The 14,711-nt window shown below is 45.5% G+C and overlaps 1 protein-coding gene across 2 annotated transcripts in view; it reads left to right on the top strand.

The window, feature by feature from the left end:
• Positions 1 to 334: 334 nt before the first annotated feature.
• The window catches only part of Tub (TUB bipartite transcription factor), an 83,935-nt gene continuing 69,558 nt past the window's right edge, over positions 335 to 14,711 (top strand). Inside the window, exon 1 of one of the 2 annotated variants that reach the window (XM_047518483.1) lies at positions 335 to 449. In XM_047518483.1, the coding sequence (XP_047374439.1) occupies positions 394 to 449 (56 nt within the window). In that variant the 5' untranslated portion in view covers positions 335 to 393. The remainder of the gene's footprint in view (positions 450 to 14,711) is intronic. The other variant, XM_047518479.1, reaches the window with a different exon arrangement.

Below are 14,711 nucleotides of genomic sequence, written 5' to 3'. Positions count from 1 at the left end.
AGGAAGAGCGTATCCGGGATTCCCACGCGAGCAGAACGGCCTCTTAGCAATCCCGGTCCCGGGAAGGTTTGAAAGGAGCGGTGTCCTAGTGACGCCGGAAAAGATGGAGCGGTTGCCATGACGACAAGCGGCACACATCGGAAATAAATAAATAAGCAGTCAGGCTGCCGCAGCCGCGCCCCCGCGAGACCCGCGCGCAGGGGAGGGGTTCCCACGGGCCCGGGTCCCCGCAGCCCGCGCGCTCTTGCCATTGGCAGAGCCAGAGGGGGTCACCCCCCGGGGGGCGAATGGTACAGTCCTCCGCCCGCGCCCCGGCCCGTAGCACGAGAGAGCTGAGCCCCGCGCAGCCGCTACCGCCGCCCGCGAAGCCAGCCGCCGAGTCCGGAGGCGGCGATGGAGGGAGTCAGCAGCCACCGGACCCTTTCCTACAGCCGCTGGAGCTACGACAGGTAGGGCGCGCGCCGGAGGATGGCTCCGCCGGCCCCTCAGGTGGCGCCGCGTGGGCGCTGCTGACGCTCGCATTCCCGCGGGAGCAGCCGGCACCCGGGGTGAGAGCGGGCTTGAGCTCCCAGACCCGCCGGGGTAGACTCGGGCGCCCGGACCCCCAGGCTGGCTTCCAGGACGCCGGGTTCCCAGGGCCTCGGATATCCGGAGCGGGAGCTCGGGGGAGGGTGTCCTCACATCTGCGGGGCGACCTGACCGAGGAGTGCAAGCGGCACTGCGACCTGCCAGCTGTCGCCCCCGCCCCCACCCCGGCTGCCCCGCGAGCTGCGGTGGGCGCTCGCGCCGCGCGGAGAGGCGTGGTGGGGCTGCGAGGCCGGGTGGGGCTGCGGAGCGCGCGGGGAGGGGCGGCCCTGGACCCAGGCGGCTCCCCGCCCCGCACGCCGCGGGTCTGCGCCCCTCTGGCCCTCGAGGGGACGAGTGCCGGGCTCGCGGCCCCGGACCTGCGAGGCTGTCTTGTCGGCGGGGTGGGATGGCAGCCGGAGGCGGGCGGTCTGGGCGCAGTAGCGGCGCCCGGAGCTGCAGGGTTGCCAGGCTCCCGCCCGCCCCGCGGCGAGGGAAAGCGGCTGCTGGCGTGGGCGGTTTGGAGCAGCGCTCCCCACGCACTTGTCCTGGAGGGTGGAATCGTCTTCCCTGGCTACTTGAGAAAAATAAGGACAACCGAATGAGTTGGTGATAAACGGAGATTTATTCCGAGATTACGTCCGTTATTTTTTGGTGTGTTAAATGCCGCCCCTTCATTTAAACCTTTCCGATAGTAGATCGTAGTTTAAAAAAAAAAATGTTCGCAATCCCATGACTATCTCCAGAATTCTGGAGCTAAATTTTCCGATCCATGGCCTTAAATGTTGTGAAGTCCAGAAGAGAAACTTCATTAACTGGATTAATTTTTCTTGCCTGAAGTGTGGCTTCCTGCTGCTGTCCTTCCCTTCACTGAGAAAAATCCCTGCGGAATCTTTGACAGCCCTTGTTTTCCTGGATTCAGAGGAACAGTTTCTCTCCTTCCCAAGGCTAATTCCCCTAGGTCCCCTTTTCGCCTTCCCTAGGGCTGCCTCTCATTGATCCCATCTATCTCCTCCATCTTCACCTCCCCTCTTTACTGATGATCTCTTAGCCTGTAAAGCAGTCCGAGTTTATCCTGTCTCCCTCAAGATAAGTACACCTGGGCCACCTCGTTCTTTTCATTCATTACCTCTTTGGGGGAAAAATATTGTCAGAATTAGCTGATTTTCTTTCTTCATCGGCCCTTAATGAATGCACAACCCTAGCAATCTGCTCTTCACAATTCCAGTAAGTTTGCTCATTTGAAAAGCAATGTTCTCTATAGAGAACTCAAAAATTGTTGGAAGATTAAATTTAACAAAACTGACTAGCTTGTGTTTAGATCACAAATCACACCTTCACGTACTTATTCAGCAAACATATTGAATGCAAATCATGTGCTGGGCCCTGCAGATACAAAGAGGTAATTCCTTTCCCATGATGAGATCAGGATCTAGTGTCTGCTAGAAATATGTAATAGTAGGTGCCAAAGGTCTAATACACATATAAGAGAAAAACCTGAAATGGAGCTAATTCTAAGCCATAACTAGATTTTGTTTTTCTCTGCAAAAGCAAACTAAAGCAGAAAGACTCTGGGATTAGACTATCTGGATTCAAATCCTAACTCCACTTTGCTAACCTTAGCAACCCCTCTCTGGGCCTCAGTTTCTTTATCTGTAAAATGGGAAAATAGTGTGAGCATAAGATCAGGTCATAAAGGGCTCAGCATACTCCTGGGACATAAAAACCATGCAATAAATGTTCTTTTCTTAATATGTATTATAGATGTCTCTGAGGACCCTGGTGTTCGGAAGCTTAGTTTAAAAATCTTTTTCACCTTTTTATACCCCAAAATGCAGACATTTCTGGAGTTCTACCTTTAGAACTCTTTTCTTCTCACCTTGACAACTTCAACATCTGGGAAGCTATATGAAGAAAACAGCTTCTGTGCCCCTTGTCCAAGCTTACTTAATCAGAATATTCAAGGCTAGGACCCTGGACTCAATATTTGTGTAGAAGTTCCCAGGTGATTGTGATACAGCTGGTTAGACTGTTCTTTGGAAACACTGGTCTATACTGCTCATTTCCATTTTCTAATTAGTACTTGGTTTTTAAAACATGAATATTGATTTATTCAAAAGATTATACAATCCTTAATAAAGTTGTTGAAAATATTACACAAACAACACATGTATAAGGTATGGAAGTATTAAAAGTAAAACTCTGTGATTCTGCTGCCCCTTTCCCAAGTCCCAACCCTATGAGTAACCACTGTAGTTAAAACACTTTTTTCCAACTCTTTCATCTGGCTTCTGCCTTTCCATCTTTAAACCTGAAAACCACTCTTCAAGTCCCTGTCCCAGTTGACTTCCCTTCAGTGTGTTTAAGCTACTTTCCTGTTGCTTCTGGAGCCAAATGAGTATGGGTTATCTATTGCTATGTAACAAAACACTCCTAAACCTAGTGGTTGCAACTAACAATTGTTTTTGTTTGTTTGTTTGTTTGTTTTAATTAGCTCAAGATTCTGTGGATCTGCAATTTGGGCTGAGCTCAGTGACACTTCTCATGATCTGGTTCAGGCTCAGCTTTGCTGGGCTAGGCTTGCTTACATATCTGGCGCCTCAGGTGGGAAGGTCAGAACAACCAGGGTCTCTCTCCACATGCCCTCTTGTCTTCCAGAGGCTTTATTAGTTCATATGGTAGTGGAAGGGTTCCCAGTAACAGAGCAGAAGATAAAAGGCCTCTTGAGGCCTAAGTTTGGAACTCACACTGTGTCATCTTGTTTTGGTCAATAAAGTTACAGTGCCAACCCATATTTAAGGACTGGAAAAATAAGCCTCATCTCTTGGAGGGCTGCAAATAATATAGTTCCATTTTATAGTCCACATTTTTAAATAGCTGACTCCTTTTGGTTCCCATTCTCTGGATGAGAACATATGCCAAAGATTTCCTCTCTTCCATTCTATGCTTTTCCATTTTATTCTCAGTCTTGTTTCAGTTACCACCTTCATGCTTTTAACAAAGAAATTCATATCTTCAACCACAGCCTTTGTGCTGAACCTTAGCCCTAGATCTCCAAGCACTTGGGTATAATCTTCATCTGGATATTCCACCAACACCCCGATTCAGCATGTTCAAAATCAGACCCTTTGCCGATAACTTGCTATTCTCTTTTCAGTATCCTCCTAGCCCAGTGAGCTCCTCAACACTTTGACATGGGTGGTAAGCGCTCCAAGTGTAGTGGTTTTGTCTATCTATTCTTACCTGGACCACTGATTATATAAAGATAAAATGAAACAATGTTTATAAAATGACTGACATAAAGTAGTTCTGAATAACTTCTTTGGTTTTCAACAGCTTGACACTTAGTGAATCATTTTGTTTCCACTCAACTCCAGGCATTTTTCTTTAGTGCCCATGCCAATGACCAAACCTTGTCTCTAGAAATTTCTGGACCGTCTCATTCTAGAGACTTTGCTCCAGTTATTCACATGACAGATTCCTAGATGTTGACACCTAGAATTGCTCCTCTTCTGATCTCAGACAGTGTGGTATCCCACTCTCTGGCCTCAGGCACTGCCCTGTGGCATTGCTCTTACCACAGCATAGGACTGTCTGGTGCCTTGTCACTCTATTTGCTCCTGGCCTGCTGGCCTTTTCCTCACCTCTTCTTCTCCTGGCTTGAGCCATGCAATAGATTATTTGAATCACTCATCCAGCAGTTTATGTTCCCTTGCATATGCTCAGCACAGCTCCAGCCCTGCAATGTCAGTGTTCTCACCCTGACACCACAATACTACCACAGAAATGACATATCTGTGCAACTTGTCACCACTGCCATAGTCTTCATCTTTAGTGGGCTACCTGTACCATCTCTCGGTCTTTTCTACTTCTCCATGTAAGCTTCACTCCAGCTGCCCACAAAATCTCTTCTAAACCTCCATCGTGCTCAAGACCCCTCCCTGTGTGACCCTTGCCACACCCCCAGTCTCTAAGCAAATGACCTTGCCTTCTGCTCTTCAGAAAAATTGAACCATCTGGTTTGATCTTCTGTCACTTCCTGACTCAACATCACTTCCCCTCCACTTCAGTAATTCCCTTGTGGGAACTTTTTGTCATTTCCAATTCTTTGCTATTGTAAACAATTCTATGATGAACATGCTTGTATATGTAATATTTCCCTCTTCTATCTGATTATTTAATTAGATAACTAACTAACTCCTCAAAAGGAGGTTGTTAGTTTCACATTTTGGCTATCATCTGATTGCCTTCTAGAGGAACAAATTTGATTTCTGTTCCCATAGGAAGTCATTTTAACTGCTAATTTTATAATAATCTGTTCATCAGTTTGGCCACTCAGACTTGGAGATGAAGCAGCATAACTGCTCAGAACTTTGATTTTATAGTTAAAGTGATCGGGCTCCACTAATTACTGGTTATGTGACTTTAAACTAGTGACTTAACCCCCATCTATAAAAAGATAATAATAGTGTCTGCCTCTTAAGGTAATCTGTTCATTCAATATTTAATTTTTGAGCCCTTCCTAAATGCCAGGCAATGTTTTAAATACTGGAGAAAAAGCAGTAAACTAGACAGTCACTGATCTCATAGTTCTTACTGTTCAGTGAGATATAGACAATTTTATTTATATATAAATGAAATAAATACAGAGAAGAACAAAGTAGAGTAAGAGTTGACCTGCAGTAGGCAATAGTAGTGGTGGCAGATTACTCTGTGATACTCAGGAAAACTTTCTGATAAGGTGGTATTTCAGCAGAGATGTAAAAAAGTAAGACAATGAATCAGATGTCTAATGGGAATAATGTTTTATGGAGGGAGAGCAGCAAGTAAAAAGGTCCTGAGGTAGGAGTGTGCCTAAAATTTTGGGAGCACCTAGCAGGCCAGTATGTCCTTGCAGGCCAGTGCCTGCTCCACTCCCAACTCCCACATCCCAGGCCTGATCCTCAGAGAATCACTGATCTGATTTATTTGTATTTCTTAGAATTTTGTATAAATGGAATCATGCAGTATACCCTTCTTTTGATACCTTTCCTTGTTACATGAATCAGTAGATCATTTCTTTTTATTGCAGAGTACTATTTGGGTCATACTACAGTTTGTTTATTCATTCACCTATTGGTAGACATTTGTGTTGTTTCCAATTTGGGGCTGTTACAAATAGAACTTTTGTGAATATTTAAGTATAGATCTATGTGCGAATGTATGTTTTTATTTCTCTTGGGCAAATACTTAGCAGGGGAATGACTGGATCATATAAGTGTACATTTAACTTTTTAAGAGCTGAACAACTTTTCCAAAGTGGGTATACATACCATTGTACATTTTTCGTGAGCAGTGTATGAGATTTCCAGTTCTTCCACATCCTTGAACAAGCTAGTACAGTCAGTCCTTTTAACCTTACCCATCCTATGAGGAACATCATTGTGATTCTTTTTTCCCTAATGACTAGTGATATTGAGTGGCTGTTCACATGCTTATTTGCTATCTATTTGTCTTTTTATTTTGGAGAATGTCTGTTAACATATTTTCCCTTTTTTCAAATTGTGTTTTCAGACTTCTGTTATGTATGTCCTAGTTTGTGAATCAGATATATAACTTCCAATTTTCCCCCAATTTGTTGCTTTTTTCTTATTCTCTTATGTATTTTCAAGTGTAGAAGGTTTTACTTTTCATGAAATTCAGTTTATCAATTTGTTCTTTTATGGATTGTCCTTTTGATTTCATGTCTAAGAAATCACTGCCTAACTCAACGTGACAAAGGTTTTCTCCTAGGAATTTTCTAATTTTATGTTTTAAATTTAGGTCTGTGCTACATTTCACAGTAACTTTTTGTATATGGTAGTTTCATTAGAAAATAATATCCAATCTTTCAGCACCATTTGTTGAATAGACTACTTTTTCTACTTTGAACCTTCATTGACAGTCAGAACTAGGCATGTTGCATTAAGCCAGTAGTTGCAGCTACTTAGGAGGCTGAGGCAGGAGGAGGACTTGAGCCCAGGAGTTGAAACAAAGAAGAGAAGGGGTAGTGGGAGTGGGGAGGAGGAGATCAGTTGTTCTTATTTTAAATTTATGTCTATACTCTCTAGTCCGTTCCATTATTCTATTTGTCTTTATAATGTCAATAACACATTCCCTTAATTACTATAACTTTTAATAAGTCTTGAAATCAGGTAATTTAAAACCTTCAACTTTGTTCTTTTTTAAAGTTGTTTTGACTGTTTTAAGTTTTTTCAATTTCACATTAATTCAACAATAAGTCTTTTGAGTGGTTAAAAAAAAAAAAAGCCTGCTTGGATTTTGATGGGGATTTTGTTGAATCTATAGATCAGTTTAGGAAGAGATGAATTTTAATAATAGTAGGCTTTCTTACCCATGAACATGGTATAACTCTTTATTTAGATATTAATTTCTTGGCATATTTTATAGTTTTCAGTATATAAGCTTTACCTCTTTTTTAAGATTTATCCATAAACATTGCATATTTCTTGATATTATAAATGATATTTTTTAATATTCTAATTTCTAATTGTTTATTGCTAGCATATAGCAGTATATCTGGGGTATTTTAATGGTGGTAAACATAACATAAAATGAACAATTTCAGTGGTCCTAAGTGTACAATTCAGTGACATCAGTTATGTTCATAATGTTGTATATACCATCACCCTATTTTCAAAACCTTTTCATCCTGAACAGAAACTCTCTACCCACTAAGGAATAACTCCTCATTCACCCCTCTCTCTATCCCCTGGTAACCTCTAATCGACTTTCTGTTTCTATGACTCTTCCTATTCTAGATATTTCACATAAACGGAACCATACAATATTTTTCCTCTTGTTTCTGGTTTCTTTCACTTAGCATAATATTTTCAAGGTTCATCAATGTTGTAACAAATATGAGAACTTCATTTCTTTTTGGACTGAGTAATATTCTATTGTACATACATATACACCTCATTTTATTTATTCATTCATGTGTGGATGAACACTTGAGTAGTTTCCACCTTTTGACTATTGTGAAAATGCTATAATGAATATTGTTGTACAAGTATTTGTGTCTCTGTTTTCAGTTCTTTGGGGTATATATCTAGGAATGCAGTAGCTGGATCATATGGAAATGCTGTGTTTAGTTTTTTGGAGGAACCACAAAACTGTTTCCTCCTGAGGCTTTGCTAGCTTATATACCCACAGCAATGAACAGGGGTTTCACTTTCTCTACATCCTCACAAATACCTGTTAATTTCTGTGTTATTACTGTCAAAACCATCTTAGTATGTGTGAAGTGGTATCCTGTTGTGGTTTAGATTTGCATTCCCCTAATGGAAAATAATGTTGAGCATTTTTTCATGTGTTTATGAGCCATTTGTATATCTTTGTGAAGTGTCTGTTCAAGTCCTTTACTCATTGTTTTGTTTTGTTCTGTTTTGGTACTGGGGACTGAACCCAGGGGCACTTAACCAGGGAGCCACATCCCCAGCCCTTTTATGTTTTATTTTGAGACAGGGTCTTGCTAAGTTGTTTAGGGTCTTGATAAGTTGCTAAGACTGACCTCAAACTTGTGATCCTTCTGCCTCAGCCTCCAGAGTGGCTGGGATCTTAGGTGTGTGCCATCGTGCCTGGCTCCTTTACCTATTTTAAAATTAGGTTGTTTGTCTTTTTGTTGTTGAGTTGCAGGATTATTAATGTATTCTGGATATTAAACTCATAAGATGCATGATTTGCAAACATTTTCTCCCATTCTGTAGATTGTTTTCTTACTTTCTCGATAAAGTCATTTGAAGCACAACAATTTTTAATTTTGATGAAGTCCAGTGTATCTGTTTTCTTTTTTTGTTGCTTAAGTTTAAGACTCCATTGCCAAATCCAAGGTCTTGAAGATTTACCTTTCTTCTGTTTTGTGGTTTAAGAGCTGTCTTTAGGTCAGTGATCCATTTTTAGTTAGTTTTTGTGTGTGGCATTAGGTGGGAGTCCAACTTCATTCTTTTGTTCTGTGGAGATTCAGTCATCCCAGCACCATTTGTTAAAGAGACTATTTTATCTCCCACTGAATGAACCCTTGTCAAAGATCAGTTGGCCACTGATGTGTAGGTTTATTTCTGGAATCTCAAGTCTGTTTTATTGGTCTTTATACCTATCCTTATACCACTACCTCACTGTTTTGACTACTGTAGCTTTGTAGTTAAGTTTTAAATGAGAAAGCATTACAGGGGAGCATGACATGGCACTTGTCTAGGGAAGGCTGAGACTCCTGAGAGAGTGGATCCCTGAGATAGCACATGGGTACACTAGAACCTGAATCTATGTATTAGATCTGGGTACACATCTCAGGTACACTTTTTCCTAGCTGAGTAAATAAGAGACATTAAGAGGCAAACTTATTGCTTTGTTGATTCAAAAAAATCATATTTTTCACTTGTGAAAAGAAAAGAAAAAAAGGTCAAACAATTTAGAAGTGTATCAAATAGTTAATTTCCAGTCTCAGTTTCCCCACCTATAAAATGGGGGTGAGGATTTTACTTACAGTGAAAATCCTCTGTGAAAATTCAATGAGATACTACTTGTAGACCTTTTCAGGTGTGCTGTGAATTCACAGAAAGTGACCACACACATCCACTACAGGATTAGGTGAAGTAAAGCTTGAGATTTAATTAGCCTGAAGCTTGTTGGTGACAAGGGAATCACACTAACCTCCTCGACCACATACCTCGGTATAGCTTTCCTTGGCCCCTTGGTTTTCAAACAGGGTGTACTGTTGATGGTGTTACTGCTTGTGCAGCCCAGTTTCTGTCAAGTTGAGGAAGTAGACAAATTCTGATGGTAGAAGTTGCCTTTTTGTACTAAGACTGAGTTTACAATCTTGGGAGAAATGAGCACTAAAAAATTATGTGCTCCTGTTTTCAAAAATTGGGTTCACCAGGTTCTTGAACCTGATTTGGCATCAGCAAAGCCACATATATTTGGCCAGAGGTTAGGGCTGGGGTAGGAGGAGATGCTGGAGTTCAGAGATTTTGCAACAGTAGTTCTGCTTCTGCCTTTTAGTGTTCCAGAAAGTTGTTTCTTCACAGTATTCAGGTCATTTGCACAGAGCATGTGTGACCTTGGGAAAGCTGCTTAACTGCTGTAAGCCTCCATTTCCTCATCTTTAAAATGGAGATGATGTGTCTCACAGCATGGTTTTAAGGATTAGATGAGTGACCAGGTGCAAGGCCTAATAAATGCAGAGTACTTAAGAGTGTCTGGCACATAATGAATGCTATTTGATTGTTAGCTATTGTCATTATTACCTGGCACATGACGGGGGTACATCCACTAATACCAGGACTTTTCTTTCCAGTTAAATCTGAAAGTTAGGCAGTTTCTAGATACAGAGAGATGGGTAGTGACCCAGGCAGGCCTTTCCCAAAGGTACACAGGGACTCGTGTGGAGAGTGGGCAGGAAGAGGAGAAAGATGAGAAAGATGGGGACTACATTTTGGAAAGCGATCCAGAGTTTGAAGATGCATGAAAACAGGTGGTCACCAGTTGAGATGAGTTGGGTGAGAGGAGCACAGTTGTAGGGCCCCAGGCCAGGGATAAGAAGCAGGGTCAGATGGAGACCCAGGGATTGGGGACCTTGCCAGTGCCTGAGGCATGCATGACAAGGCTCAGCTCCTCCATGTCCCATGAGGGACAGGGAGAATTCAAGTAGATCAGGATATTGAAACAGACCCTCTGTTCATAAGACTTGGACCCACCACAGAGGGACCCAAGGATGAGCCCACCTCCCTCAAGTCTTCACTGCTGGACAGGCAGAATCAGCAGAGGAGCTGGAGGGGACTGTAAAGCAGCAGAGCAGGGCTGGGAACAGCCAGGCTGAGCACTTTGGCACTTGAACTTACAAGCAGCTTTTTTGGAGATGAGGTGATGATGGCTTTTACTGTCTGTGCACTTGTTTTTATGAAGCAGGAAGATGTCTTGGAAAGAGAATTGGGAAGGGAGTCAGGAGTACGGGATTTGATTCGGACTCTCACTAATTTCCATTCTGGTTCTGAGCAAGTCTTTGGTTGGGGGGCAGGGGGCTGTTTCCTCTGAAGCTGAAGAGGCTGGAAAGTTGACTAAGTACGTTTTATGTTCTGATGTTCCATGAGTACGCGATCTGAGGCCTCACTGTGTGTTCTGTGATTGGAAAGGCCAAGGAGAGGGATGAGGATAGGACAGGCTGGGATTGAAGATCCTGGTCATTACAGTGCTAACTCAGAGGGTTGGGCAGGGGAGGCCCCCAGAGCCTTTGGAATACAGGTGCTTCTCTTCTGGTGGATTTTTAGCAGGTCAGACCAAGACAACAGGACTGGATGGGCAAATGGGAGTGGTGGTACATTGGTTCAATGAGGATTGATTTTAAAGGGCAGTGGGCAGGAGGTAGGGATCTGTTTCATTTTCTCTTTATCCTGAGCAGTTTGGACTCCCTTGAAGGTACAGCAGTTAGATTTTGGGGTTTAGGAGTATGTTCCCAATCAGCCTCCCTCTGCAGCTTTGAGCAGGTATCCATCCTGGCCTTCTGGTTGGAGATTAATAAAGAAAACTCCAAGAGTAGTATGTAGGGTCTTGCGTGGAAGTCAGCAGTCTTTAGGGAGCAGCCTGTTCATACTATTGCCCCAACAGGCAGGTTTCTGCAGGTAAATAATGCAAGAAAAAGAGAACGAGGGGCACAGAGCTCAGGTCAGGGAGATGAGGTCCCAGTGTCTGCAGAGTCTTTGGAGTCAGGGAGGACTGGCACCAGGGTAATGGTGACCCAGGATTATCTCTTTACAAGGTCACATTCAGGAAAGACTGAATCCCAACCTGGCTCCTCCTCCATTTCCCCTCTGGCACTGCAAATCAACTGAACACCATGCCAGAATGTCACAATTTACCAAGGGGGCACCCACCCCTCCCTGCACAGCCTGACATTCTGGCCTTACCCCTGTTTCCCCAGTTTGTCTGAAAACAGTCACAGTGAGAGGTTGGGCTCCTCTGGGAAAAACTTGTGTGAGTGTATGCATCTGTGTGTGCATCCGAGTGTGTGTACCAGGAAGGGTACATCTGAGGTGTGTGCATACTGAGTGCATACTGATGAGTTTGTGGACCACTGGGGAGATGATGTGTGTGTCACCCAGAGTGGTCATGTGAATGTGTGCTTTTGGCATGTATCTAAGTAGAAGCAGGTGTGCAGGGAGAATTGAGGGTGTATGCAGGAAGAGACTGGCCAGGTCACTCCCTCTTTTGCCCCCTTCTTTGAGTCGGGGAGAGGCTGGGATTGGAAAATGGGGGATGGGTACACTGCCCTTCCCTTCCCAAGACTAGATATGATGAGTACCAGGAGCCTGCTTGAACAGTCACCTTTTCTGCTACTGCTGGTGGTCTCTAAAAGTGCTGGCCCGCTAAGCAAGGTCCTGAAGCACCAGAGAAAACTGCTTAGATTGCCGGGCTAAATAGTCACTGTGTGACCATAGGCAATAAACTGCAGGGTGGAGGACATTGCCCTGCCCACCAGAGCCATCCCAGAGGAGCTGGGAGTGCTGCTCTGAAGGGCTCTGGAGCATAGCATCTGCTATGAGGGGCTCTGGGGCAATCCGGGCCGCATCAATGTTGTATGAGCCCACGCTGCCACCGTGCGGCCTGGATACCATCTTCCTCAGTCTCACTTTTAATGTAACTGGAGAGCCCAAGCAGGAGCCTGGCTATCTTCTTGCTGCGGCGCCACCTGCGGGGGGATAGGGGCTGTGGCCAGAGGCTGGTTCAGGCCCTGCCTGTGTTCTGGGGTCAGAGTGGGGGCTAGAGGGGCCCAGCCTCAGGGGGCCCAGCCTCGTGGGCCAGGGGTCAGTTCCAGCCTGATCTCTCCTCAGCTCCTGGCTCCGGGTGCCGTGTTACACCTCCTCCCCCCTCATGCCACCGCACCTTTGGGGTGTCATCTGTCTGGTTGCTTGTCCTTGGGGCAGTTCCATACCATCCCCCTGCCTGGCTTTGGGGGTTTCCTGATCAGGAAGGGGCTGGAGGGACAGCAGCTAGACGAAGAGAGACCCCCCAAGGGAAGGAGTGGGAGTAGCAGCAACAGCACAGAGCATCCCGCTGCAGGTGAGTGTCCCTGACCTGAGTGCCTGGGGGCAAGGATGAGGAGGGCAGGACTGGCCAAGCTTCTGGTCACTCTTACCTTCCTGATCCAGACCCTGACCCTTATGCCTGGCATACCCCAGGCCCCACCCCACCCCACCCCAAGCCTTGGTAAGGAGCAGCACCTTGTCTTTGTTGGCAGTGGTTGGGGTGAGGCTATTCTGGTCTGTGGTATCATTGGTGCAGTGTGGACAGCCACTTGATGGGCAGTATTTGTGCTGGATCAGTGAACCGGTATCCTGTTTTTGTAGCTTACTTGTAAATATTTTTATACCTATTTATTTAAATATTGCCTATGGCTGCTTTTTCTCCATAATCTTGGAGTTGAGTATGGCTCATAAGCCTGAAATATGTAGTGTCTGGCTTTTTAAGATAAAGTTTGTGGAAACTGTGAGATATTCCCAAATGCTGCCCTGCAACATTCTCCATTCTTTTCTCCCACCCCCACACCTGGTCACATTTCCTCCTTCCTCCCTGTGCGTCCTCCACACATCTGGCACACCCCAGGCTGAGTGCTCTCCATGCCTGGGAACATTACTTTAGTGACTGCTTACCTCACATCTGGAGACTCCTGTCTGGCAAGAGGGGAAAATGAATTGGGCAGCACACATTCTAGAACTCAATTCCAGAACCTCAACTGAGGGCTGGAGGAGGACTCTTGCCTGACTTCAAGTTGTAAGGGAACCCCTTCCTAGGCCACAGGAGCTAGGTGAGTGCGCTGATGGCGAGCACAGGTTTTCTGGGACCCCCATGTTTCTCATGTCACCTGTGAGGCTAAGCAGACCAGTTATGGGCACACTTTTCCTTTTCCTTCCTCTCTGGGCCAAGCCCAGGGTTGAGGACAACTGCAGAGTGAGCAGATAATTAGAGGGCGCCAGTGTGTCCTGGAGAGGAACTGGGAGCTCCTGCCCACTGCCCTGCGATTCCTGACCCTAGGGCTCATTGTGCTTTTTTCCTCCAAGCCCCATGTCTTTCAAACAAAATTAAACTCTTTCTTGGTTCCCCTTTGCCCATCTGAATTCAGGGGTCCATTTCAGAGGCAGGGCAGGATCAGAGGGAAACTACTGGGCCTGAAGACGCTGCTTCCATGTTCCTGCTATTCTGTCACTAGGTGGCGGGCTTGAGGTGTCTGCTCCTTGTGCTGAGTGTTTCTGACGCTTGCCGCCTTCAAGGTCCAGTGGTAGCCTTGAAAGGCTGTGGTTACACACTGAATCCCATGGGCCTGACTCACCCCGTCTGCCCCCAAAGATAGCACATCAACACCTCCAGACTATTGTTCAGGGCGTTGTTAACTGGTTGGAAGGGGCCACCAGGGCCTACCTGCAGTTGCAATTTCCTGCTTGCTGGTACCCACCCCTCACTATGCTCCTGAGAACAGGGACTTCTGATCCGCCCTGGGCCCCTTGCCCAGTACAGGCCTGGTGTGGCGCAGAGGACAGAAAGTGTTTGGTGGTGAATGATGTGTGAACAGGAGAGAGCGTTGCCATCCCTGGTCATACCACCTTAGTTTGTCTAGTACATGCTCTTTTCGTATCCAGCTACCCTGTGGGAAGCCAGGGAGAAGGACCTAAGCATGAGTGTACCCTAGGGAGGGATCAGTTCAGAGACAGGAGCAGTCTTTCCCCTCTGGCTTGGTCCTGGTGGTGCCAGCATTTTAGGGATTCCATAGACAAAATGAGAGACATCAAGGAGACCCAGGGAGTGCCAGAAATGCTGCTTGTTTCCAGGTAGAGTTTTCAGGCTTACCTGACCCTGGTTTGAAGTCAGGAGCAAACAGGGACCAGAGATAAGAGCTGGTATGGGCTCTAGGGCTTTGTCCTTCCCAGTCTAACAAGGTATGCAGCTGTGCAAGGGTCCCAGACATAGGCTTGGAGGGTTGCCCTTGTGCTGGGGAGCAGCCACTCCTCCATCAAAGCAATTGCTCTGACAGCTGGGGACAATGTCAGCGCGGGATCTCCACTCAGCCCGACAGGGAGATGACAGTGGGAGTGAGACCTGAGGTTGGACTCTGCTTG

Source organism: Sciurus carolinensis, chromosome 11 (genome assembly GCF_902686445.1).
Source record: "Sciurus carolinensis chromosome 11, mSciCar1.2, whole genome shotgun sequence".
NCBI classification, from domain to species: Eukaryota; Metazoa; Chordata; class Mammalia; order Rodentia; family Sciuridae; genus Sciurus; species Sciurus carolinensis.
This window is presented reverse-complemented; position numbering and strand designations above follow the sequence as displayed.